The sequence below is a fragment of the Prinia subflava genome, chromosome 18, assembly GCF_021018805.1.
Source record: "Prinia subflava isolate CZ2003 ecotype Zambia chromosome 18, Cam_Psub_1.2, whole genome shotgun sequence".
NCBI lineage: Eukaryota > Metazoa > Chordata > Aves > Passeriformes > Cisticolidae > Prinia > Prinia subflava.
This window is the reverse complement of record NC_086264.1, coordinates 11,813,158-11,837,982: the sequence shown is the minus strand read 5'-3', so window position 1 is coordinate 11,837,982 and position 24,825 is coordinate 11,813,158. Positions and strand designations below refer to the sequence as shown.

Below are 24,825 nucleotides of genomic sequence, written 5' to 3'. Positions count from 1 at the left end.
CAGAAAGGGTGATCAGGCGTTGGAATGGGCTGCCCAGGGAGGTGACGGAGTCACCCCTCGCGGGATGTGTTTAAGGGAAGACTGGACGCGGTTGGACTCGATGATCTCTGTGGTCTTTTCCAACCGAAGCGAATCTGCGATTCTGTGAAACCGGACGCTGTGCAGGGTCACCGCGGTCACAGCCATTGCCGCCACCGCGCTCCTGGCCCAGCGCCAGGCCCGTGTGAGGCGCGGGCGCGGCCGGCGGGCGGGGCGGGGGCGGAGGCTCGGCCGGCGCGGCCGCAGCGGCCGGAGCTGATTGGTCGGGCGGGCCCGGTGGGAGGAGCCGATTGGCTGGGCGGGTTAGGTGGGCGGGGACGATTATGTTGGCGGGCTCGGTGGGCGGGGCTGATTGGCTGGGCGGGCCCGGTGGGCGGGGCCGGGCGGCGGCGGCGGGGCCGCGCCGCAGCCTCTGCCGGGGAGGCGCCGCTCTCGCACCGCTGAGGCGCTGCCGCCGCCGGGCCCGGGCGCGGGAGGAGGTAAGGGCCGCCTGCCAGGGCATGGGCCGGGGCCGAGGGAGGGCGAGGGGCTGCGATCCAAGCGTGTCCTGTTGCCCCCTCTGCTAGCTCCGCTCTTCCTTGTCCTTGAGCTGATGGGCGGGAAGGGCCGCGGCAGGGCTGCGAATGTCAGCGAGCGGGGCTGGGCACGGCCGGCGTTCCGCTGCAGCTTTGACACGCACGGAATAAACGCGGCCTGTGGTGATTCGTGATGAGCAAACTGCAGAAGAGACATCTTTAAATCGCTGCTGTCCGTGTGCAGTTTTGCTGTCCAGGCGGGGGGGCGAGACTAGATTGTCACGAAATTAAAAAAAAAAAAAAAAAAAAAAAAAAAAAAAAAAAAAAAAAAAAAAAAAAAAATCTCACTAAAACAGCAATGCACCTGCTTTAAGGCGAGCTTAACACCCAGAACCGTACGATCCTGCCCACATCTGTGGGGTTGGGAAGGCACGCCTGGCAAGTGAAGTGCACTTGGAACTGTACATTCCTTTTCGCATACGTCGGATCCCCTGGGGCAGCAGGCATGCCTTCGCCTTCTTCCGCCTTTCCTTTTTTTCCCCTTGTCTTCTGGCAGCCTGGAAGATTTCCATCTGCCAAGCAGCAGCCAGCCTGTAAAACTGCAGTTTTAATCACCTCATCCCGCCTTTGGTGCAGTTTCCCTGTGTGTAGGAGCTGTTTCTCTGCAGGAAAATGTGTGCAGATGAACAGGATCGGATGGAGCACTCAAAGCAGATTCCCATCTCGAGCTGTCCATCTCGGACTTTAACGCCAGGGCCACACTTTTCATTACCTCAGTCTCGTTCTGCCCAGTGTTTGTTTGCAGACAAATATCAGCTGGAAAAGCACGGGCTGCTGTGTGTCCAGAGCTGTTTGCATAACAAATAAAGAGCAGGTTCCTACAGCTGCCTTACAGAGACACTTGCGAGGCAAACCCATCGTCACTATTTTTACTTTCACGCTGAGAGCTGAATTGGATAGGGAACAAATTTTTTTTAATTACCTTATGAGTTTGGATTGATCCTCTGATTCATGCTGTGGATACTGGGCTGTCTAAATATAGCCAGCATTCCATGTTCTGTTCTGGAGCTGGCAGAAGTGAAAGCGAGCGTGGGTTTTGCTAATTGGCAGGCTTTCCTTTTGGCCGTGCTGTGGTTCACAGAGGGAAGTTAACACGCTGTTGTTACCACTCAAGGATAGCAGGAAAGAAGAAGCAGCTCCAGGAAGTAAAGCAGGTTTTAAATACCTGGAAGTATGCTAAAATAATGAGGGTGTGATGTTGCCATCACCCTGCAGGAAAATGGAAAATCTAAGATTTCAAGTAGTTCTGTGTTCAGCTGGTGCAACAACAGTGATTTCCAGAACATTCAGTCTTTTATCAAGTCAACAGTTAACCTCTAAGTGCTAGGTAAAGAAACCTTTCCTCTTTCCACACAACCTAAGAATTGCATGAAAGGTAAACCCACAGCATCTGAAGCAACCTGCCTTGAGCTGGGAACAACACGTTTGTTAAAGGCCTCCCAAAAGCTCTGTCACTGCCATCTTCTACTAAAGCAAACCCTTGCTAAATTACCTTTGATTGCATGTTTTTTGTGAGTGCACAGATTGTTATCTAGCAACTTAAAACCATGGTTTTAACAAATATTTCAGATCTAGAGATGCAGTTGTGATTGGCTTGGACAAAGGACAACAGCAAGGCACTCCAGCCCAGAATTAAAGTGTCCCTGGGGTACAAGTGTTACTCTTTGCTGCTCAATTGCATCACATCACCCTGCTGTCATTTTTAAATTATTATTTTAGGGGTTTTTTTCATTCACCATAAGCCTGGGTATTTTTAGATCTTTTGTTATATCATATAATACTTCTCACTCATAATTTTGCCCTTAGCAAACTTTGAGCAATTAAGTTAGAAATCCCTCACTGGGCTTATATAACCACTTAGTGTGGTTAGTTACAGTGAAATGTGTGGTCCAGTTCAAATTGCTCCAGTGCAACAACGTGTAATTATTACAAACTGCATCCCAGCCTGTTGGACTCGGGTCAAGTTGGGTGTTACTCTACAAAAGGTCAAATAATCCAATATTTCTACACTTTTCAGCATGCCAGTTGTGTCATCATTAGCAGATTTTTGTCTGTACTGAGCCAAGTGGTGCGTTTGAATTTATCTGGATCAGCAAAGAGATCTGAGAAGCCAATAGAAAATCTTGCCTGCCTGTGTTAGCCCATTTTGGGGTTAGGTGGCAGAGAGCTTCAAGCAAGACAAAACAGCAAAGAGCTGCATGGGGTTTTTTGAGGGGGAAATTTGTGTGTACAGTTGTAGATGTCCATGGATACGATCTTAGCATAAAAAAACCCATCCAAACCATAATTAACTTACAGGTCTGTGTTAAAAAGTATTGTTCAAGACCTCCGTAAATATGACAGAACCAAATATCATATGCAGATAAAACTAAAATCTAAGGAAATCTATTTTTCCCTTCCCCCCGGGAGTCACAGTGCATATACCTCAGCTGGTGTTTGCAGAGCACATGTGATAAACTCATTTTCACAACCTTACCTCGTATTTCCACATATTCATATTTCAGCATTATCCTCACTCCCATTTGCTCCATCTCAAGCCCTCCAAGCTTTGAAAGCTCGGGCTGTCATTGTGCAGGGGAGCAGCAGAGGTGTCCCGCTGGCTCTGTGTGCAGGGCAGGGCTGATGTGGCTGGGATGCTTTCCCGGTGAGTCACGCACATCCAGGGAGCGCTGTGCGGGCTCTCAGGGTGACATTGCTTCCCGAATGATGCAGCTGAAAATTCCCCTTCCTGCGCTCCTCTCCTGATCGCTTTTCCCTTTGCTCCCCAAGCCCTTCCAGCAGCTGTTCCCGGTCTGATTTTCTCCTGCGAGGACAAGTGATGTCCACGGCCACTCTGATCACGCTGGTGCGGAACGGGGGGTTCCAGGTGAGGAGGAGAGCGGCGCTCACGTCCCGCCTGCTGCAGGACGAGAAGCGCCCCGCGCCCTCCCGCCCCGCCTCCACCGGCGAGCGCCGCGCGTCGCGCTTCGACTCGGACGGCAGCGGGCGCCCCACCACGTGGGACACCTTCGGCATCTGGGACAACCGCATCGACGAGCCCATCCTGCTCCCGCCCAGCATCAAGTACGGCAAGCCCATCCCCAAGGTGAGCCTGGGCAACGTGGGCTGCGCCAGCCACATCGGCAAGAGGAAGGAGAACGAGGACCGCTTCGACTACGCGCAGCTGAGCCAGGACGTGCTGTACTTCGCCGTGTACGACGGGCACGGCGGGGCGGCGGCTGCGGATTTCTGTGATAAGTACATGGAGAAATATATTAAGTAAGTGTTTATTATCCAGGGAATGCATGTCCAGTGAATTCCAGCCGAGATTCCTTCCTGAGGGAAGCCGTGGGTTGTGCGTTGGAGCTGATCCTCCCAGGTTATGGAGCTGCCTGTGCTTCTGGGACAGAGGAGCACTGCGTGGAACAGACGTGCTGTGAATTATTTAATCTGTGTGGTGCCTGCCCAAAAGCACAGCAGAGGAAAGCACCACTGTGCCCCCTGTCCAGGAAAGGCCTTGGAACACAGGGACAGTGTGGCTGTTTTCATACAAGGTCTCTGTGACTGCTGACTATGGTTTGCTTACACTCTTCTGTATCTATCACATCCCTGCATACTGCATAAGGAACTTAGATATTTGCAAAATTACAGGATTATGCTTTCAGTATGCACACACTTAGTAAAATCACATTACCTTTTCACTCAAGCATCATTCAGTGGGTGCAGGGAGGAGATAAGACTGCAAAACAGATTGGTTAGGATGTATACTTCTTGGAAAGAAGTTTAATTTCTTTGCTTGCTTGCTTTCTTCCAGGGAATTTCTTGCTGAGGAGGAGAACTTGGAAAATGTTTTGAGCAAAGCTTTTCTAGAAATAAACAAAGCATATGAAAGGCATGCTAATCTCTCTGCTGATGGTAGGTAAAAAAATATTCTACTCATGTAGGTGTGGAGAATAAAGTTTATCTTATTTGCTCAGTAGTTTTGCAGTAAAATGTCCAGAAAAGCACTTGAAAACAGTTTTACTTAACACAGGATTTTGCTCTGGTCACTTACTGCAAATAAAACAATTATGCTTTACCTCCTAAAAATGAAATAACTACTGTAAGTCTCAGTCAAATTTACTGGAGGAGTTATGAATCTGAATGTTAGCATGATCATCAATGAATTAATGTGATTCTGAAAAGGATTATGTTTGTCAACCTAGCAAAGAGTGATTTAGATTTGCAAGGACCATAATTTTACTGGTAAGAAATGTGGAGAGGGGTGTTTTTGATTTGCCTTTTTTTTGTTTAGGGGTGGGGGGACTGGTGTTTTTATATGTTTTATTTGTTTGTTTTAAAGCTGTTACTCCTGTGGATTAAAAGCAACAGTGCCAAAGTTCCCCTTCCTAACTTGGCTGCTGCACCTGAGGAGCAACGTAAGCCAAAATTAATGCAATCAATATTGCTTCTGCACAAACAGAATCACAGGAGTAGCTGAGTGGGAAAGGGGAAAAAGCAGTGAAGAGGAAAACAAGTTTGGCCGTGGTAAGGCTGTGGTAAAGCTGGAACCAGCCCTTTTAGCCTCCCATTTAATCCTGGCTGTTAATGAAGTTCTTGTATATGTGTCTAGAGACTAAGAACATCTGAAGTTCAGTTGCAGCAAGTGGAGCTTATAGAGAGTGACTTAGAAGGGAGATAGAAGTGCCTGTCCCAATTCTGTCACAGGAGCTTTCTCAGCCATAAGATAGAATTTTGAGAGTCAGTTTAGCCAGTCTTAAAAAGAAAACCCCAAAGAAACCAAATAAAAACAAACAAAACAAAACACCACCAACCCACAATAGGAAAAAAAAAAAAAAACAACCACAAACAAACAAAAAATCTGTCCCAGTGCTGGTGCAGGCACTGGCAGAATAACTGAGTTTGTTCCAGAAGAACAGAAAATATAAAAGTCTTCTTTCCAGGAAAGGCTGGAAACCAAGAAGCCCTGTAGGGAGTGAAGTGATTCTGTATTCTCAAGCTGTTTTTCTGAAGCAGTGGCTGAATAATGGAGTGGCTTTCTGCACTCTAATTGCTGGATGAATCTAGGCAGGCTCAGATTCAGGACAGGTAGCCTGGCTGTTGGAGCACTGCCTCTTACCTTAGCCTGCACCAGGGAGCAGAAAAATAGCCTTAAGTCCTGAGATGCAGCCCTTAAAAAAGGAGGATTGGATCTAAAAAGGTCATTTTCCCATTGTATTTCATGTGGTAAAAAAAATTAGAGTTACTTTTGAGCTATGGGCTGGGTTTTAGCTGAGCTCATGAGAGACATCAGCAGAGCAGATGTGCTTTTTATTCTCAGAGCTCTTTGCAAATACATTTTCTTACCAAATCAAATTCCAGACAGCATTTGAGTACTAGTTTGTGTGCTTCCATGGATCAGACCATTTCACTTTCAGATCTGATTGTCCCCTCCTGTGCCCCTTTGTCAGTAAGACAACTCCTGGTTTGGCTCATTGCAGTGACCTCTGTGTCAGAGCAGCTCCTGGAGGAGGAGGATTGAGAACTGTACTGGATGTATTATTTGTTTTTCTGAAAGCTGTTTCCAGTCATAACACTTTGTAGGTGACACAGAACTGGATAACAACAATATTTGACAGACAAACAGTGCAGCAAGCAGAGCATTTTAGAACTGCTCACAGGATTTTTCTCATACCATTTAACTCACTGTTGCTGCCTAATGCCAGAAAAGGTATGCAACAGTTACCAGGATACTGCACAAGCCCCCTTGATTAAAAAAGCAAAATAGAAGGTAAAAGATCTGCCAGACATCCAAAGTGCCTCTGGCAGGCACTCAGTGTTTCTCAGGTAGGCTGAGCACCTGCAAGCTCTTGCAGGAGCCTGGGGGATCTAAGAGAGCCCATTGTTCTTGGCTGGAAATCAAGCTGGGAGACAAAGAATGGAGTAACGGGGTGCAAAGTCAAGCCTGCATTTCTGACCAGATTAAACTTCTTGCATATCTCTTGTTAAAATACTGTGTTGACTGCTTTGTGTGGATATTTTTGTGATTTGAAAGTTACATAAAATTTCAGTGCTTGGCACGTATCTTTGTTAGAAACCTGCTTCCAAACTGATTCAGTTTGCCAGCAGAATTTCTGATTAAATGTGGCTATTCTGGATGTGACAGTTGCTAGAGTATCTTGAAGATGGTGGTTGATTTTGTTAATTGGTGTATCTGGGTTACACTGGATGCTCCCCAGGACTGACCTCCTTTTAAAACCTGGCCACAGCTGATGAAGTGCAAAATAAAATAGCTTTAACTTGTTCCAGCAAGGAACACTCCCTTCACTGTGTCTGCAAACAAACCAGTGCACATTCAGGATGTCCAGGTCTTTAGTAACACACAACCAGCTTTAAAACTTGTACCTGGGTGTTTGGAGGACACCAAACCCTGGGACAAATCCCTGGAGCCAAAATGGCAAGTTGGAGGCATTGTTTATAGTATTATTTAAGGGGTAAAGCCTTACCTGAGGCACAAATTTAACAGGACTAAACATGTGCCTTGTTGGAGACCCCAGCTATGCCTTCAAGGGCATGACCCTCCACTTAGCAATGGCACAATATTTAAAATTAGAGATGGAGAATACACAGCATGGTAGTTCCTGTGAGCTTTCAGTAATGAAAATTGTTTATATGTGTGCTCCAGGCACTGCTGCTGTGTCTGGCATGCAGTTCACCAGTGCTGCACTGGAGCCTGGTCCAGTAACCCCTCTGACAGTGACCTATGTGTGTTGTTTCACACAAAAGCATAAGAAACTTGCTGTGGGCAGGTCTGGGATAATCTGTGCTCTGCCTAAATCCTGTGTAATCATTAACAGCTTAGAGCTGTGTCTGAGCCCTGAAGCTTGGTGTTTGATACACCTCTTCAAAAATTTGTTTTCACTCCCTTCCATGCGTTTAAATATAGCCAGTCACTTTCAAATCACTGCTAAATTTAGGTAGAGAACATAAAGGAAGCTTACATCCAAGAAATGGCATTATCCACGGGACAACTGCCAGAGATGGGCAGAATTTTCTGCTATTTTTTACCAGCCGTAAAAACTGAAATGTAAAGGCTGAAAAACTTTGCTCAGCAAGGATGGGAAATAAGAAATTAAATTCTATGCTTGAGGAAATTTGAGCATTTCCCTGGAGAAATATGAGGCAAAGCCTCTCCTGGCCTACCAGGTTTTGTTACTGCTTCTATTCACTGTGAGCCAGAGAAAACAAGAGGGAGTTTGTCCATCAGCCTCCACATTCAGTGCATCCAACTCTAATCACATAGGCCACTCACTTCTGGAATAGCCATCTGATTAAAATATTAATATAATATCAGGTATTAATTTGTCTACCCATGTTTGAAAGGGTTCTTACTTATGGAATCTCATTGTGCTGACAAATAGCAGAAGTCATTTAACAGAAATTAAATTTTTAAAGTAATGTTTGTTTTCTTGGTTTTTTGTTTAAGTTACCATTCAAAAAAAAGATTTTTATTCCTTTAAATATGTTAACCTGCAACACTGAGGAAAAGGGAGAGCTGCAGAAATTCTACTTGAATATTTCATAAATTTATCAGCGTTGTAAAGGCAACCTATTTATCCAAGGGCCCTGATTATTACCTAATCAATTTAGAAGATACTAATTACAATATTAAAGGGATGTTTGCCTATTTTTCCATTAGTCAGAACAATTCAAATCCTTCTATTCAGTGCCTCTAAGATGGCCCCATTTCATTTGGCACTGGTTTGAACTCCCCATGTTGGTGTAATTACCTTGAGGGAGCAGATGTTCTTCAGAGTGGTCACTCTTGCCATATATGAGACAGCTGGCATTGATAAAATTGAGAGCATTGCTAAAATTCTTCATTGGATCTGTTGATTGTTAATTATCTCCGTAGGGGAAGCAAAATTTCGATTTTATTTGGGCTGAATTTAACCTGGTTTTGTCACACAGTTTTAGCCAGAAGGCGAGAACAGTGGCAATTCCCCAGGAATGCCAAGGCTGATTTACCAAAGCTGCATCCTGGATCCTGGGCAGTGCAGGCAGAGCTGAGAGTGACCGACTCCATCCCCTGTTCTGCAGCCCTCATCCTCTCATCTCCAGTGTTGCAGGTTGATTTTGTCTGAACAAAGTCCCCGGGTGAATTTCCTATTTGCCTCTGTGTGCGTGTTATTTGTGGCAGACACTGTACCTGCTCAGCAGCTCTAGAACTGGAGGCCCTGGACACTTTAAGCTGGGCTTCAGTGGAAAGAGAGATCTGCTTAATTTTGTCCCAGGTGAAGGAGTCCAGCGGTTCCTAGCCTGGACTACTGGAAGGTTTCCACATCCTCTTTGTCACATTAGTTGAGATGACTTGCAGTAGAAGTTGTCCAGTGAGTGTTAAGAACCTATTGAAAGATCTTAGTTTTATAGTGATGTTGTTAGGAAAACAAAATAAACTCTTTAATTGTTAAAACCAGTACATGTGCTGATGCAACGTGTTTTGTCTTAAAACTAGCAGCAGTTGTAAAAAAGCATTAGAAATGTTATCCCATCACCATTCCTGTGGTTTTGAGCTGTGCTGGAAATCACATAATGCTGCAGCTGCCTTCATGCATGTTCTTGCATCCCTACCCAGAGCATGAGCTGGATCCAGGGCAGAGATTGTGAGCAGCAAATGCTCTCGTCTACAACTGCTATTTAATCAACATATAAAGTTCAAGTCACTTTGTCCATTACCACAGTTCTGGACAATATCTTGTTCTTTAGTACCAGCCCTTGATTTTGTGATAGCAGCTCTTTTCTTTTAGAGTTTGCACTGAAAAGATGCAGATTCACCCAAATTCCAAATGTTTCCAGTCTTCTATGAATTGAAGACTATGATTTAACTTTCTGCATGTTTCTCAGCATACTTCTAAAACCACAGAATGAAATGGGAAAGTAGCAGCAATTCTGCATTAATTTTAATGTCTAAATAAAATGTATCTTCTGTAAAATTAGAAGGTAGTTTTACCTAGGTTGCTCTATTTCACTTGTTCTAACTGTTGGCTAAAACAGGTATTTTACTGGTTCTACTAAAATTTCTACTTGCACTGGTACTTCTTAATATCTTATTTTCATAACGTGCCTCAAAGTGACCCTGCACTGGGCTAGTCCTTGCCTCAGATGACAAACAGGATGTTGGTGGCTGTCAGAGGCTGCCACATCCAGTTCCCAGTGTCCCAGCCCGAGGTGGCTCAGTCCCCCTGACCTGCTGGTTCAGCCTGCAGCTAAACCCACTCCTCCTGCAGTAACAATACCTGTTTTAAATCATAACCCCAGCTTAGTTAACACCGCTTGGTGAGGGTTTGGGTTTTTGGATTCATGGGCTCACTGCTTTCGCTGCACAACAAGGCTCAATGCATCTTCCAGGGCTTGGTGATTTCATTTTGCTGCCAGCCCCGTTTGACTTCCAGGGTGCTGAGACCTCACTGGCTTGGGGAAGGAGGCTCTCAAGACCTCCCAGCCCCTGCATTTCTGTTGCTGTCTGTTGGCAGCTGGTCAGATTTGAAGCTGGCATTCCTGGGGATCAAACAGAAAGTCCTGTCTCAAATCTGTCCTATTTCTTTTGGGTCAGGGCTGCAGGGCCAGAGGTAGAAGCGCCTGTAGTTGTAGCTGATCTCTGCAGAAGCAGTGCTGGGAAGACAGTGGCATGTTAACTGTTAGTGACATGAAAATAAGAATACAACTGGGGAGTCACATTCCTAAGCTAAGCCCAAAACTCAGCTCGAATTGGCTTGCTTTGACTAACTGGAACAACTGGAAAAGCCCAGAATGCAGGTGACCTACAGAGGGCTTTTCAAGGGGATTTGCACTGGCTGTAGATGCCAGCGTGGTGAAAGAGCAGCCATCACCTTAATGGTGACCTACTCTATGCCCAGGAGTAAGGACAATAACACTGTAACTCAGAGACAGCTCAAGGGGCTGAAAAACTCTGCTACAAACTGAAAGGAAGCCACTGCACCTTGTGCTGCTTTTACCCACTTGCCCTGTTTGCATGGAGCCGTGTTGTTGCACAGAAACACTCAATCCTTCCCACCTCTCCTCTCTTCCCCCAGTCCTACATGCATGCATGTTGCTTTTTTTTCTTTTCTTTCTTTTTTTATGTGTAAATTTAGTTTAATAAAAGCAGTTACTTACTGATTAGGTAGAGCACAAGTTGTCTCCCTTTTACCAGTTGAAATTGTGCTGTTTGAGGCTTTGAGGCAGTGCTAAAACCTCTCTCTCTCTGATGACATTTGTAGCAACTCTGCTGAACTCTGGGACCACTGCAACAGTGGCTCTGCTGCGGGATGGGATCGAGCTGGTTGTGGCCAGCGTGGGGGACAGCCGTGCCCTGCTGTGCCGGAAGGGAAAGGCCGTGAAGCTCACCACTGACCACACCCCAGAGAGAAAGGAGGAGAAGGAAAGGTACTGCTGCCTGGAGAGGGGCTGCCAGAGCACGGCTCAGGATGGGCTTGTGCTCTGCTGCTGGCCAGGAGGAAGCAGAGTTGAGTATAGAGAGACCACTCTGAGCTGGCAGCATCTCCAGTTAATGCACTGGGTCCTGTTTAGAGGAGAAAGAGTTGAGTGTAGAGCTCTGAGACAGCTCTGAGCTGGCAGCATCTCCAGTTAATGCACTGGGCCCTGTTTAGAGGAGAAAGAGTTGAGTGTAGAGCCCTGAGACTGCTCTGAGCTGGCAGAATCTCCAGTTAATGCACTGGGCCCTGTTTAGAGGAGAAAGAGTTGAGTGTAGAGCCCTGAGACTGCTCTGAGCTGGCAGCAGGCTCCAGTTAATGCACTGGGCCCTGTTTAGAGGAGAAAGAGTTGAGTGTAGAGCCCTGACACAGCTCTGAGCTGGCAGAATCTCCAGTTAATGCACTGGGCCCTGTTTAGAGGACCAGGGAGGTGCAGAGGCCTCCATGAGCATAAAATGTCTCAGCAGTGAGATCTGCATCACCGACATTCAGAACAGAGCTGTGACCACATGGTTCAGACTTGTCCAGAAGTGCCAAGTTAGACCTGAGGAAATGCACTCAGGTGATTCCCAGGTCAGGACACAGCCCTCCAAGACACATCCCCTACATCCATGGAGCCCTTCAAACAGCCAGAGCCAACCCTCAGCCTCTCCATACATCATTCCTCGTTCTAGCTAGTGACAGAAATAGAGGATAGAGGTGGGGTAATGGTGAGAAGCAGTAACTCATTCACTTTTTCTTTTGTGCCTCTGCACAGGATTAAGAAGTGTGGTGGCTTCGTTTCCTGGAACAGTTTGGGACAACCCCATGTGAATGGCAGACTTGCAATGACACGGAGCATAGGAGATTTGGATCTTAAAAACAGTGGTGTGATAGCCCAGCCAGAAACAAAAAGGGTTCAGGTAAAAGAAGCTCTGGTTTACAGGGACAGCAACACTTGGACTAAGGGGGTTTATAGGTCCTTGATGTACCCACACCACACAAGCCCAGGTGAAGCCTGATGGCCATGTGGGTTTTTTTACTGAAATAACCAGAGAACAACTCTCATTAAACTGTTTCAGATTAACACTAACAGGATGGAAAAGAATCTGGTACTAAAATCACTAGATCAACTTCTAAATCCCATTTATGACAATAATATATATGATGAGGGAAGAAAGATAACACATGATACACATTACAGGTGTTAGTCTGTTTGGGTCCTGTGGTCAAATGAATAATTTTGAGGTTCATGCTGGTATAAAAGTATCACTGAGAGCTGGGTGGGATATGAGTGAGCTGCCATCTAAAAAAGTGTAGAGATCAAAAAGATGTGTAGAGATTTGCGCAGTTGAGAGGGGGAGGAGGAAAGGACAGCTGCACGTATCTTACATAGCTCTGTGGTCCTCTAGAAAACAAATTAAACACCCAGAAGACAATCAGCCTCCTCTTTGGCAGGAAGCTCTCCTGTCAATTCACAATTTTTGTTACTTTTCCCAGGGCCCCAAGAACTCACATTGTTTTGGTCCCAATAAAGTGCCACCCCCTAGGGGTTTAGGGAGGTGACTGCAGTGCTATCACGTCCTCCTTGAAATCTCAGCTTCAGGAAAAAATTACAGAAGAGCACGCAGCACCTCCAGAAAACAAACAAAAAATTGGTTTTTAAAGTGTAGAAACACAGGCAGTTCCCTTGCCCTGCAGCACTCACACAGGGCCGTGCCCTCTCTGTTGCAGCTGCACCATGCAGATGACAGCTTCCTGGCACTGACCACCGATGGCATCAACTTCATAGTGAACAGCCAGGAGATCTGCGACTCCATCAGCCAGTGCCACGACCCCGCCGAGGCTGCCCACGTGCTCACGGAGCAGGTAACGCCAGCTGGGCACCACGGGCTGGTTTGGCTAAAAAATATCTGGGTTTTGTTTACATGATACCACACACTCAGAATTGGAGGTGCTGGCTGAGACACTCACCAGAACTGCTGGCCAGCCTTTTCCTTACCTTGGGTCTCACTACATCCTTGCAGGCAGCACATCAGTTAACTTGCTTAGCTCACTGGACTGCATGGGGCTGTAACTGCAGCTTGTGCCCGTGCTGAAAATGTCACTGGCACAGACAGAAATGGGCAGTTTCTGACCGTGGTTCTGGATGGTGGCATATCCTATGGGAAGCTCTGGGGCACACCAGAATGGAGCATCAGGGCTGGGAAGGGGCAAAGGAGTCTTGGGCCTCAGGGCTGGGGAGGGACAAGGAATTCTCCGGCCTCAGGGTGTGCTGTCCCAGGTGAAGCCAGACACTTATTTCCCTTTCCAAGTGAGACCCTGGTGCTGACACTTGGTTTCTTCTCTCAGGCCGTGCAGTTTGGCTCTGAAGACAACAGCACAGTTGTCATAGTGCCATTTGGAGCTTGGGGCAAGTACAAGAATGGGGAGGTCACCTTCTCCTTCAGCCGCAGCTTCGCTTCCAGCGGGAGGTGGGCGTGAAGACCGTGCCACAGCCATCCTTTCCTGCCGTCACCTGGCCACAGCGTGCTACAGAACACCTCCACCTGTTCTAGGCTGGCTCAGTGTCCTGTCCATCTCTTGTGTTCCCAGTGTTAGAAGGTGCCATTGCTCCCTGGGTGCGTAGTGCCCGTTGTCGCTTACGGCCGGCAGCGCCCTGGGTCTGCAGCCTCAGCAGCTCCACACATCACTTGGTTCACACAGACGAGGTTCTGGGCTTTCACCTGAGGCTGGAGGGGGTGCACAGTCATTTCATGCCTACCTGTATTCCCCAGGACCCTCAGTTCCCTGGCAGCTGCGAGTCCCTGAGCCGCGTGCTGGCTTCCTTGTCGATAAAACACGGGAACAAACGCACAATGTCCTTAGGTAGGCAGAAAGAGGGGTTGTTTTCTTCTGCTGCAGCCACCCTAAACTCCCCTGTGCTCCAGGAGAGGTGGGTGAAAAATAGAGAAGTTTTGGAATGTTTAAGTTCTGATGCCAGTGGCATTTGGTGTAGCTGTACACGTTCCTGAGACAGCGCTGCTTTGTGCTCTCGCTGCTGTCACCTGTGATCCTCCAGCTCCAAGGGGACAGCCAGGCTGGAGCCACAGCTGTTGGACAGATGGGAATCCTTCTCCATTGGGTCCAAAGCCTGTGCAGTCTCTGTGGACCATGCAGCAGCCCCTTGCACTGTCTTCTCTTTGCTGTCAGTGCCTGACAGAAGCACAGAGGAGGGAAAAAGACGCACAATTTTGATATCCAGAGACTCTCGTCAACTTGAATTTCTTCTTTTTTTTTTTTTTTAATAAAGAAAATCAGCTAATTTCAAAGAATTTACTCTTCAAGATCTGATGCTTAAGACAGTTTATTTCTTCACCTATACCTGAGGATTTTCCTGCCCTCTGTTGAAGGCATCAGAGCTAGTGGTGATCTCTCACGTCTCTTCATGGTACACAAGGAAGTATAAAATGCCCCAACAAGGTAGAGAAAGGAGAAAGCATTACAATAATGTAAGGCAATTTTTGTGAGTTTTGGGTGTTGTTCTAGAGATGTCAGATATTCAGATAGCAGAAAGGGCTTTTATACTTAAAGGAAGTGTTTTAATTTCCCTTCTTGGAGAGGAATCTGTATCCAGTGAGGCATGGGGGGACCAGAGCTCTGATCCAGCTCATGTCACTGCTGTGACATGGACTGCAGGTGTCCTGTGAGGCACAGGCAAAGATCTGCAGATGGATTTCCAACTTCAGTCTCTCCACCACTTGGGAAGGTGGGGGTTTCATGGGGGTTTTATAGAGGAAACTCAGAAAAAAGTCATTTGCAGCCTAGATCTAGGAGAGCTGGTCTCTCTGGATGATGAACATAGCACAAGAGACTGAAATGGGGCAGAGATCCAGTAATTCATTTAATACAGGCCTTCATTACAGTCAGTCCCTTCGGGCTGAAATGCTCAGGGCTGGAGAATAATCCTGTAGCAGCTCAAAATGGGGGTGTGGAGAGACATCAGCAATATCACTGCTTTTTGTGTACTGGAAATTGAGAGGAGCTTAGACTCACCACAGGAACTCTGCTGAGTTCCACAGGATCAGGGTTCCATGAGCCAATTTTCTGTCTCACCCAGCGGATGTGCCGTGGTCAAAGACATTGGGATTTTTAGCTAAGGGAGAAGCACAAAACAACAGCTACCAGCGAAACCGGTTTAATAACAATTCCTCTTGAACTCCTTCAGTTGGGCAGTGCCAGGGCATTGCTCACTCACCCAAGAAGCCAAATGCACAGCACAGCAACCCCCGGGTGTTCCTTGGTTCCAAACTGCAGTTCTGAACGCAGAGATTCCCATCAGGTGCCCTCCTGGCCCGGGATATGGAGTGCTTGGGCAGTGGTGCCTGTCATAATTTTCTTACAGACTTAAGTGCAATTGTGTACATTTGTTACATGCTTTGCCTTGGGGCTGTGTGTAATTCCTGTGGTTTGATGTTTATCTTTGGCGTAATCAGTGTTCCAATTTCATCCACTATGAAATTGTAGAGAGGTGTCCATCTTGCCTTTTTTTTTTTTTTCTCTTTAAAAATGTTTTTCCATCTTCATCAACTCAAAGCTACAGTAGAGCAGCTCAGTCTGTACTGGAATGCTTACAAGACCTTTCAATAAAGAATTGGCTTGTGGGAGCAGTGTCACTACAAATGGATTTTTCTTCTTCCACCCCACTGCCAGAAAAGCTTCTTAAGCTGTGTCACAACAGTCCCGTTAGCCCCTCAGCCCTTGCCATAAAAAGCTTCTGATAACCACAGCTTTGCCTACAAAGGCATTCTCCTGGTGATAAGCAGTGCAAAACTCCTCCTGTCTCAGCTTTGCTGCACAAGGCTGTCACGTTCCAATTTGCTGTTTCTGTCTGCTGGGTGCTGTCGTGGTCAGCAATGCCAGCCTGTGATAGTACAAAAACACAAATTTGGCCTCTGCAGGAAAATAGAGTTTTGCTGCTGCATGAATTCAAAGCTGCTCTGTTACACTTGGAGAAACTATAAGGAAAAAGTAAGAGCTGAGGGTTTTAACTCATCTGCAGAAGCAGCCCTGAGATCACTGGTATTTTTAGCTAGTACAGCTTTTCACATCTAGGCTCAAACCTATTTTACTCTCTATCCCTTGAAGGCAGCAGCCTTGACTTCAATGAGGTCTTAGCAGTTTCCTACAGCTGAGCCCCAGCATTTCTTCTTAGCAACAGAATCCTTTTTTGTTCCCCTTTGGTGCCAGCCCGCCTCTCAGCTCAGTTTGGAGCTGCTCAGCTCTTGGATAAACGCACAGATCCCGTGGTGGTCTTACAATCACTGCTCCCACAGGTGAATTTGGAGAGCTCGGTGGTGTGTTGGGAAACCTGCTGGACAGCCCTCCCCTCTCGCAGCAGCTGGGAAATGGCTCAGGTTTCTCTGCAGGTGGAGCAGTGATCCTGTAATGAGAGAGCACCAGCAGCACCTCGGTGTTTCCCCCTCCAGCTTCAAGAAGGTGTGGGCAGAGCAGCCCAGCTTAAGGAGAGCTTAAATCCCTCAGAAACTGCCCCTGGGCAGGGCTGGGAGCGCTCTCTGTGTGAGCAGCGCCCTCGCACCTCACCCGCGCAGGATCTCCCGCGCAGGCTCTCCCTCACACGAGCTCCCTCACACGAGCTCCCTCACACGAGCTCCCTCACGGCATCTCCCTCACACGAGCTCCCTCACACGAGCTCCCTCACACGAGCTCCCTCACACGAGCTCCCTCACACGAGCTCCCTCACACGAGCTCCCTCACGGCATCTCCCTCACACCAGCTCCCTCACACCAGCTCCCTCACGGCTGCGGGGCAGGGCCTTGCTGCGGCTCCTCCCAGCTCGGTGTTCGCGGTGGAAATGCTGAGGGAACGCAGTGGAAACATTCCCACCCTGAGGTTGTCTCTGCTCCCCGGTGTCCTCTAGTGCAGGCAGGATTGCTTTTAAGTTCATCCGTGACCAAGTTTTGGTCCCATTCCTTACAAATTGCCCTTTTTGGGAGGGTCCAGGCCCAATCCAATGCAACTCTTCCTGAGGAAGACAGGGCAGGATTTGGCTCCAGCACAGCAGCCCAGCCCCTGGGCGTGCTTACCCCACCCTGCTCCCCACACGGTGTGGCACAGCAACCTCGGCAGTGAACCAAATCTGTGTCCCACTGCCAGGAATTCCTTAAAAACACTCCTCCATTTTACACAGAACACGGAGCCTGGAAAGCAGCTCAGCCTCACCTCTCTGAACTGAGTCACCGCCCCTATCATCAAGGACAATTCCAGGCAGCAAATTGGTCACAAATTCTGTTTCCCCTTCTCAGTGGAATGCCAGTCCCGGGCGGGAGCTGGGCTGGAGGCAGAGCTGAAGGCGGCTGGGCACCTGCCAGGAGCTGCCCTGGCACTCACCGAGGGCCGGTTTCACTGCAGGACTGGCCCCGCTGCCCTGGCACTCACCGAGGGCTGGTTTCACTGCAGGACTGGCTGCTGGCCCCGCTGCCCTGGCACTCACCGAGGGCTGGTTTCACTGCAGGACTGGCCCCACTGCCCTGGCACTCACCGAGGGCTGGTTTCACTGCAGGACTGGCCCCGCTGCCCTGGCACTCACCGAGGGCTGGTTTCACTGCAGGACTGGCCCCGCTGCCCTGGCACTCACCGAGGGCTGGTTTCACTGCAGGACTGGCTGCTGGCCCCGCTGCCCTGGCACTCACCGAGGGCTGGTTTCACTGCAGGACTGGCTGCTGGCCCCGCTGCCCTGGCACTCACCGAGGGCTGGTTTCACTGCAGGACTGGCTGCTGGCCCCGCTGCCCTGGCACTCACCGAGGGCTGGTTTCACTGCAGGACTGGCTGCTGGCCCCGCTGATGCCTCCCGGGATTTTACAGGGCTGGGATTGCACTTCCCCAGTTCCCTCAGGACCGTGGGCTCCACCACTTCCCACTGCTTGTTCTTTGCACTTCTGCTCTGCATACCTGGAAAATGAGCCTGAAATATTGCATATAGTGAATGACCCAGCTGCACAGAGCAGCCTGGAGCTGCTGTTAGCAGGAAATCTCTCCCCAGAAAGTGGGGGGCAATGCCAGACCCCACAGCCCACGGTTACCTGGCTCAGAGTGCTTTGGTGACGTTCATCCGTGACCTGCTCCCTGGCAGAAGGACACTCAGGCTGAAGCTGGCAGGTGCTGAGCACAGAAACTCCCCCAAAACTGTGGAAGACAAAGCGTTTTTTTCAGGTATGGAAAGATTTAAAATGTGGAAATGACCCAGTATGGAATACTCGAACCTGTAAAAGGGACATTACCATCCTATATAACCAAGGCATGGCTAAGCCAGGCCGTGGAAATGGCTTCTGTCACTCCCTCCTGTTCCACTGCCCTTAACCAGCACAATTTACACAATTATTTTCTGTCTGCTTTCGTTATATTGGCAGAGCCTGTTGTTCTACACACTGCCAGCTTCTGCTGAATTCACATTCTACAATTTAAACCAAAAAACAACAAACCAAGGCACACAATTTCACGCTGCACCATCATGGATGGCCATACCCACATTCAGAAAGCAAAACTATGACAAGCAATAGAAACTTACCCCTCATGAACACACAGAAAAATGTTACTCATTAGTTACCACTCCCGAGTTAAAAACGTTTATTCAACTGCAAATGTTGTGTCTTTCCAACAAATGCAAAACAGCTTTTTGGTGGTAAATAGCAGGTATTTATTTGAAATGAAAAAAAAATACTTCAGTACCTGAACTATTGCATTTAATCATGTATTGTTGTAATTGTGTTACTCTACCTTTTTGCATTGGAGACAAATATACAATGAACATTCAGATATCACAGATTGCACACTAGATAGTAAATCGTCAGGCCTTTTACGTAACCACCAAAAAACAGATATTGGATTCTGCAATATAGTACAAAATTCCACACTCCAGTCTTAGCCAGTTATCTTCAATTTACTCCTGATGCTGTACAAATAAATGGCCATTTAACTAGGGCTTACAAGTTAATAACAGGACAAAAAAAATATACATTGCACTGACACAAAAAGTCAGCTGTGTTAATAGTCATGCAACAAGTAACCAAACTTGCTGAAATTAAAAATACTTTCTAAAAACAGTTTTAACTGCATAAGTATTTTATACACAGTTCATTTACCGAAACAAAAGGAGTCTTTAAATGATACAAAGCAAATATAAGTTTCTACCAATTTTATACATAAGAAAGTGCAAAATAACTTATCTAAAGTGTTTTGCTATTGAACTGATGAACGTTGGCTGGAGGCAGCCAACCCCCTCTCAAAAGCATGACATTACAGTTGCACACTACATACGAATGTTAGGAGTACATGGATAAATTTACTACAAAGAACAAGGCAGGAGAAGACATGTGAGGTACTTGCAGAGAATACAGTCTACTAATGTTAGTGTACATGGGTATATTTTCGCTCAACGGATTTTTACATGGAAAACAAAGCAAGTATTTGCATTAGAAGCTCGAATGAAATGGAAAATAAACCCCACTCCCACGTGAACACCCACAGCACCGGCTGCCAGAGGAAACACCAGCAGTGTGTTTGTCCTCCTCTGCCTCCAACAAGCAAAACCGTGGTTTTTTTTTGGGAACACAATGAACTCAGAGGGCTGTGGTGGTTTGCTTGCAAAATGTAAACTGGGCCTAGCCTGCACACTGCAGAATTTGGGAGGAATAAGGATTTCTTTTGTGGGCCATGGGACAACACCCGGACACCGCGCCTGTGGCCGACAGCCCCGTGCTGGCCCCAGTGCTGATCACACCAGGGCTGTTGTCACAGCCTTGCTTTTGTTAGGCTTGGACCACGTGGCTGCACACGCTGCAGTCCACAGAAAAGAAGGCTTCCCTAAGTTTGGGGCTGATCTGGAAATCTGGAGGCAAGGGGAGGAAAACTGTGGACTCAAAGGCATTTGAGAGTTGTTAAAAGAGCCTTTTCTTCAAACAGAAAACGTTAAGGCCACTAGCCTGTCTTCTGAACTATGCTGGTTTTGCATCATTTTGGGAAGGGTGAAGGCAACGTTAGAGAGAACAGCTGAGCACAGGAATTCCAATGCTCTGCACATGCTTACCAAGGAGCTCCTCCTGTTTTTAGGGTCAGATCTGCCAGGTAGCCAGCAGTCAGTGTGGCCACTGCACCATCACTCTTTGGATCCAAAATTTGGGTCACCTAAGCTCAACAAACCTGCATTTACTCAACAGTGTGCAAGGGCTCTAGAGAAGCCTTTCTGTTCATTTGGGGACCTAGTATACATACCAAAACAGGAATATATCTCATTTTACAGACCAGCACATACATAATAAACAAACAAGTATCAAAATACATATTTAACCTTCAGTGCATAAACATGTGATACCAGGGTAAATAGTAAGTGGTCAGAATTACCAAATTATTCACCACTAAAAGCTCAAATCAAGAGAAGACAGGGGTGCCCCCACAGTGCCAGGGACCCTCTGGAAGGGGCTCACCCCAACACAGAGGGCCTGGAATTTTTGATGGTGCAATTCCAACAACTGGAATTAAAACCAATGCTGGTTTTAAGGATTTGCTGTCCCAGGGCCAGAGCCTGCCCAAGCCATTCCAAGTGAAGGATAACCTCACCCCTTTGAGTGACAACACTGACTCAAGCACTGTCAGAGCCACCTGTCTTCTGCTGGTCTGGGTCATATCCTTACCTCTATTTAAAAGAATCCATTGTGAATATACCTAGCTCTAGATCAGTTTGTCACCCATTTACAAAATATATACACATATGTTAAAAAAACAAAACCAAACCGACCACCAGCCTGCCTGCTGCCCTCCCTCTCCCCCCTCGCCCAAACCAAAACCCACTGGCAAGACCTCATGCAGAAATTAAGTCCATGGGCCTGTCCCAATGCACGTGCTCCAATCCCAGCAGATATCAGTGTCTCTACTTCATCCCACATGTAGTGCAAAATAAACGACAAGAGTAGTAAAAAAATACTGCAATTAAATTCATATTGAAACTTAAAAACCGTAATGGAAATCTACTGCTGTCCTCAAGCTGATGGCGTGTGCTGAAAGACAGAGAGAGCTCCGAGGAGCATTTCTGACATGAGCAAGATCACCCTGCTTTAGAGCAAGGCCTGTTGTTCCAAAAAGGGTTTTTGCAGAGAAGCTACGGGACAACAGCGGTTAAATTTTATGCACAAGGAATTCATTCTGTATCTATATGCAAAAGCCAACTGCTATTGACTAGAGAAGGTAAAAGCTGGTTCTTGCACTGCATGAATCAGCTGCTAATGAACAGTAAGTAATTAACAAAACTGCAGCTCTGACATATGTATAAAAGAGGCCTTATTAAATATGAACAACACTGAGGTGGTAAATAGTTTGGTATAAAATGCAACACAAGTGTACAATTTAGTTCCTGGTTATCTTACAGCTAGAATAAAATACTCCAAGTTCCTATTCTCAAAAATGTTTTCTTTTGAAAAAATCCATGTAATTCTATGAATAGCCTCACTTAAATTAAGATACTGTGGGCAACTGAAAGAACAAACATGCACAGACTGGATTTTTAACAGAAATACACATAATGCCTCGGAGTTTTCTGTTTTTGTTTTTTTTTTTAAACATTCGTATTTAAATTGATAGATGAGATAAAGATGCCACACAAAGTACAGTGGTTAATCTGAAGTCCCATGTAACAGGCAGTTAAGTTCATATTTAGATAAAAAGGCCGTTATACCTATTTACAATATACACAGTCGCTTGCGAAGAAGGCAGATTTACAACTATCTTCTAAAAAGCCTTGCCCTCCCCTCCCCCCGGGTAAGATGACTAACTCTACAAAAACGAGACAAGAAGGGGTGTCTAGGATAAATGAGGATTTCCTCGACAGCCACATCAGCAGGGCTGAGGGGCTGCCAGTCCTGTTGGATGTGTGGTTGTTACCCACGTCTTCCTGGGCCTCGCTCTTCTCCTCGTCTGCCTTCCGTCAGCACAAACCAACCAGTGATCCCTTTTTACTCTTAGTGCTTAGAGCGCAGTATGAACTAAGTGTAAACAGACAATGTTCTGTTCCTTCCGATGCTGCCCCGCCTCCTGGGGCTGCATGAGGTGTGCCAGGCCCCCATCAATTTCTGGGCCCCTCCTCTGAGCCCCGCTCGTGCTGCAGGTTGTAGAAGCAGTTCTGGCACACCCTGACCGGCGAGGAAATCTTCAGCCGTTTGATTTCTGACTGGAACCGGCTGCACCTTTGGAGAAAAAACCAACCATCACTGAGCACAGGTCCTCTCCATTTGTACCCACCTTCTACTGAGCTGTGGGAATTATCACCACTACTCCAACCACCAGGAAACTGTCCTAAGTCACCTTGACATGGAGATGCAATGCAGTGTGGGAGAAGCAGAATTTAACTCAAATGATCGCCACAGAGTCAATGCAATCAGACTGTGTGACAACAGCTGTTGTCACCAGGTTAGACTCGGACAGATAAAACCAGAAATACCATCTCTGACCCAGCAGATCAGGGAGGAGACTTGCACTTCAGTTTGTGGCAAGGGGAGCTCGCACACATCCTCTGTGTCACACGTTTTGTCTGCCTGCTAGCGGCCCCTAAATCAGCATCCCCACAGCCCTGCACACACTTCAAGCAGCCTCAACCTTTCCCCAGAGTTCCATGGTGTTTCACAGCTTTACCCCACTACAATCCCGCATGGGAAGGGGCCCAGAGGAGGGTGCTGGGTGCTTACTTCTGGCAGAAGAGCTGTCCGCAGTTCCTGCAGTGGTGCCGCCTCTCGGTGAGCGAGAAGCGCACGGTGCAGCCCGAGCAGCTGTCGCCGCCCTCGTCCTTCACCCAGTGGTCGGCGGCGGAGCGGCCGGGCTGATCGCTCACCGACCAGCTGAACACGCGGCCCCGCCCGTCCCCGATCAGGATCCTGCTGTGATCCCTGCAAGGAAAGGCAAACAGAGCTGGCACAGCCATCCCTGCACGATGAGAATGTAAAACGGTGAAGTACTGGCGTGGTAAGCAACGCCTCAACTACCCTGCTCTAACAGAAACAGAGCTGCAACGCTCTGTGTCACAGAGTCCCCCTCTCTTCAGTGTTTTTATCCCAGTCCTTGAAGAAGGCTGCTCCAGCCAGAAGCACCACAAACAGGTTATGCACAATGGCTCTGCTGCCTGGTGACAGCACCCAGGAACGTTTGGCGTCCTGGCGTGCGAGGTACTCACTTGGAGATGCCGAGCGCGGTGATCTCCGCCGGGTGCGCGTTGTCCTTGCGATCGAACGCCGTGTGCATAGTGAGTTTGCTTCTGAACACCAGCTGACGCTCCCATCTGTATCCTGCAAAGGAGTGGCAAGTGGGAGGGGATAAAGCAAACTTGCTCCTTCTCATTTTTGTTCCCTCCTCCCCCAACATGTAACTGCAACTTTGCAGTAAGAACAAAATCTCCCTCAGAGATTCGAGTTTTCCTCTTTTTCTATAACATTTCACTCAGGAATAAAGCTGAGGTTTCTTTTACCTGGTTTGAGCTTGCTGTAGTGCCGTGCTTCAGCATAGTGGGGGTGGTTAACCTGAGCGTGGGGATGCATTTTTGCTTGTCCCTCTGAATAATTCACAAAGATAAATCCGTCCTTCTCGTCCAAGCTGAGCTGGTCTGACCAACGCCGGGAGTCATCGGAGCCGCTGTCCGCTGACCACGCTGCCGCTGCTCTGGCTGACGATGAGCGAGGCCTGTGGCTGGTGCTGCTGGGTTGGCTCTGGCTCTCCTGCACTTTGGTGTCCTGCCCTATGCACGGATCATCCGCCTCGGAGTCACTGCTGTCCTCCTCGTGGGCTTCCTGCCCTGGATGGGCACAACGGGGGCAAGGTGTGTTAGTGAGCCTGGGCTGGTTCCTTATCCTGCAACCCAACAGGCACCCACAGAGAGAGGGATGAAGGATTCATCCTTCCTAACAGAGGGACACTGCCTGCAGGCACCTCAGAGCCTTTTCAGAGATTCAGCTCCTGCCAGTGATCACACCATTCCTATTTTTTACACTTTTTTCTGTTGCCAGAGAATGGTGCTCCTTAGCTGAACCTATTTTTTACAACAGTCCTTCTGAGGAAGGCTGTGACAGACAAAAGGAGCACAAACTTCAGAAACACTCAGTTAGCAAAACCTTTCAGGAAAACTTACACGAATAGCCCAGTCAGCTATGCTGAAACTCTGACTGAAAAATGTGATGCAGACTTGTTAATAACAAGACTTGTTAATGCAAAAAAAGCAATTACCAAAGAAATTTGTACTCCAAGTGACACTGAAAATAACTAAAAGCTCTATTTATATAATAATTACTAATGAGTGTGCTGAGATTCAGATCCAAATCCAGATTGTATCTTCAATATGAAGAGAGCAAGAGGAAGATGAGGTGGCTAAAAGCCACAATCATAAAGCACAGACCAAAATCTTCCAGGAGCAGAAAGGGAGATCATTGCTCATCTTGTTTAAGCTGTTCCATCAGTAGATTTAGCTCAGCTGTTGCTGTTATAATTCCATTTCATACTAAAAAGTATTTTGGACAATCCATTGAGTGCACCAACAGCAGAAATGAACACAGAGCCTTCACAGAAAAAGAAAGCTACGATGGGCAACATTTTTTCCTTCTTGTAGCAATGAAACTACCTTAAACAAGGTGGTGAACACAGAACTGAGATGCTCTGCTCACTGTGCCCACTGGATGGCTACTGCCCTTTTGAGATAAAATCTTCACAATTCCATTCTGTACTGTACAACCACAGGACTTCACCCACCTAC

At 47.5% G+C, this 24,825-nt stretch overlaps 2 protein-coding genes across 7 annotated transcripts in view; one reads left to right on the top strand and one right to left on the bottom strand.

Annotated features, from left to right (window-relative positions):
* Positions 1-366: 366 nt before the first annotated feature.
* Positions 367-15,690, top strand: PPM1K (protein phosphatase, Mg2+/Mn2+ dependent 1K). The gene is made up of 7 exons (XM_063415104.1): positions 367-518; positions 3,384-3,872; positions 4,408-4,508; positions 10,853-11,018; positions 11,823-11,967; positions 12,779-12,913; positions 13,397-15,690. Exons 2-7 carry the CDS (start codon positions 3,433-3,435, stop codon positions 13,526-13,528), a joined length of 1,119 nt encoding a protein of 372 aa, XP_063271174.1. The 5' UTR covers positions 367-518; positions 3,384-3,432; the 3' UTR covers positions 13,529-15,690.
* A 2,964-nt stretch (positions 15,691-18,654) lies between these two features.
* The window catches only part of WDFY3 (WD repeat and FYVE domain containing 3), a 128,005-nt gene continuing 121,834 nt past the window's right edge, over positions 18,655-24,825 (bottom strand). For all 6 annotated transcript variants that reach the window (XM_063415102.1, XM_063415103.1, XM_063415097.1 and 3 more), the window contains 4 exons: positions 23,551-23,874; positions 23,260-23,371; positions 22,778-22,975; positions 18,655-22,279 (listed from right to left, as the gene is read on the bottom strand). In XM_063415102.1, coding sequence (XP_063271172.1) covers positions 22,159-22,279; positions 22,778-22,975; positions 23,260-23,371; positions 23,551-23,874 — 755 coding nt within the window. In that variant the 3' untranslated portion in view covers positions 18,655-22,158. The remainder of the gene's footprint in view (positions 22,280-22,777; positions 22,976-23,259; positions 23,372-23,550; positions 23,875-24,825) is intronic.

Coding starts and splice junctions, on each gene's coding strand:
- PPM1K (XM_063415104.1), top strand. CDS start 3,433: ATGTCCACGGCCACTCTGATCACGCTGGTGCGGAACGGGGGGTTCCAG. Junction 4,509..10,852: donor TGCTAATCTCTCTGCTGATG/GTAGGTAAAAAA, acceptor TGACATTTGTAG/CAACTCTGCTGAACTCTGGG. Junction 11,968..12,778: donor CAGAAACAAAAAGGGTTCAG/GTAAAAGAAGCT, acceptor TCTCTGTTGCAG/CTGCACCATGCAGATGACAG.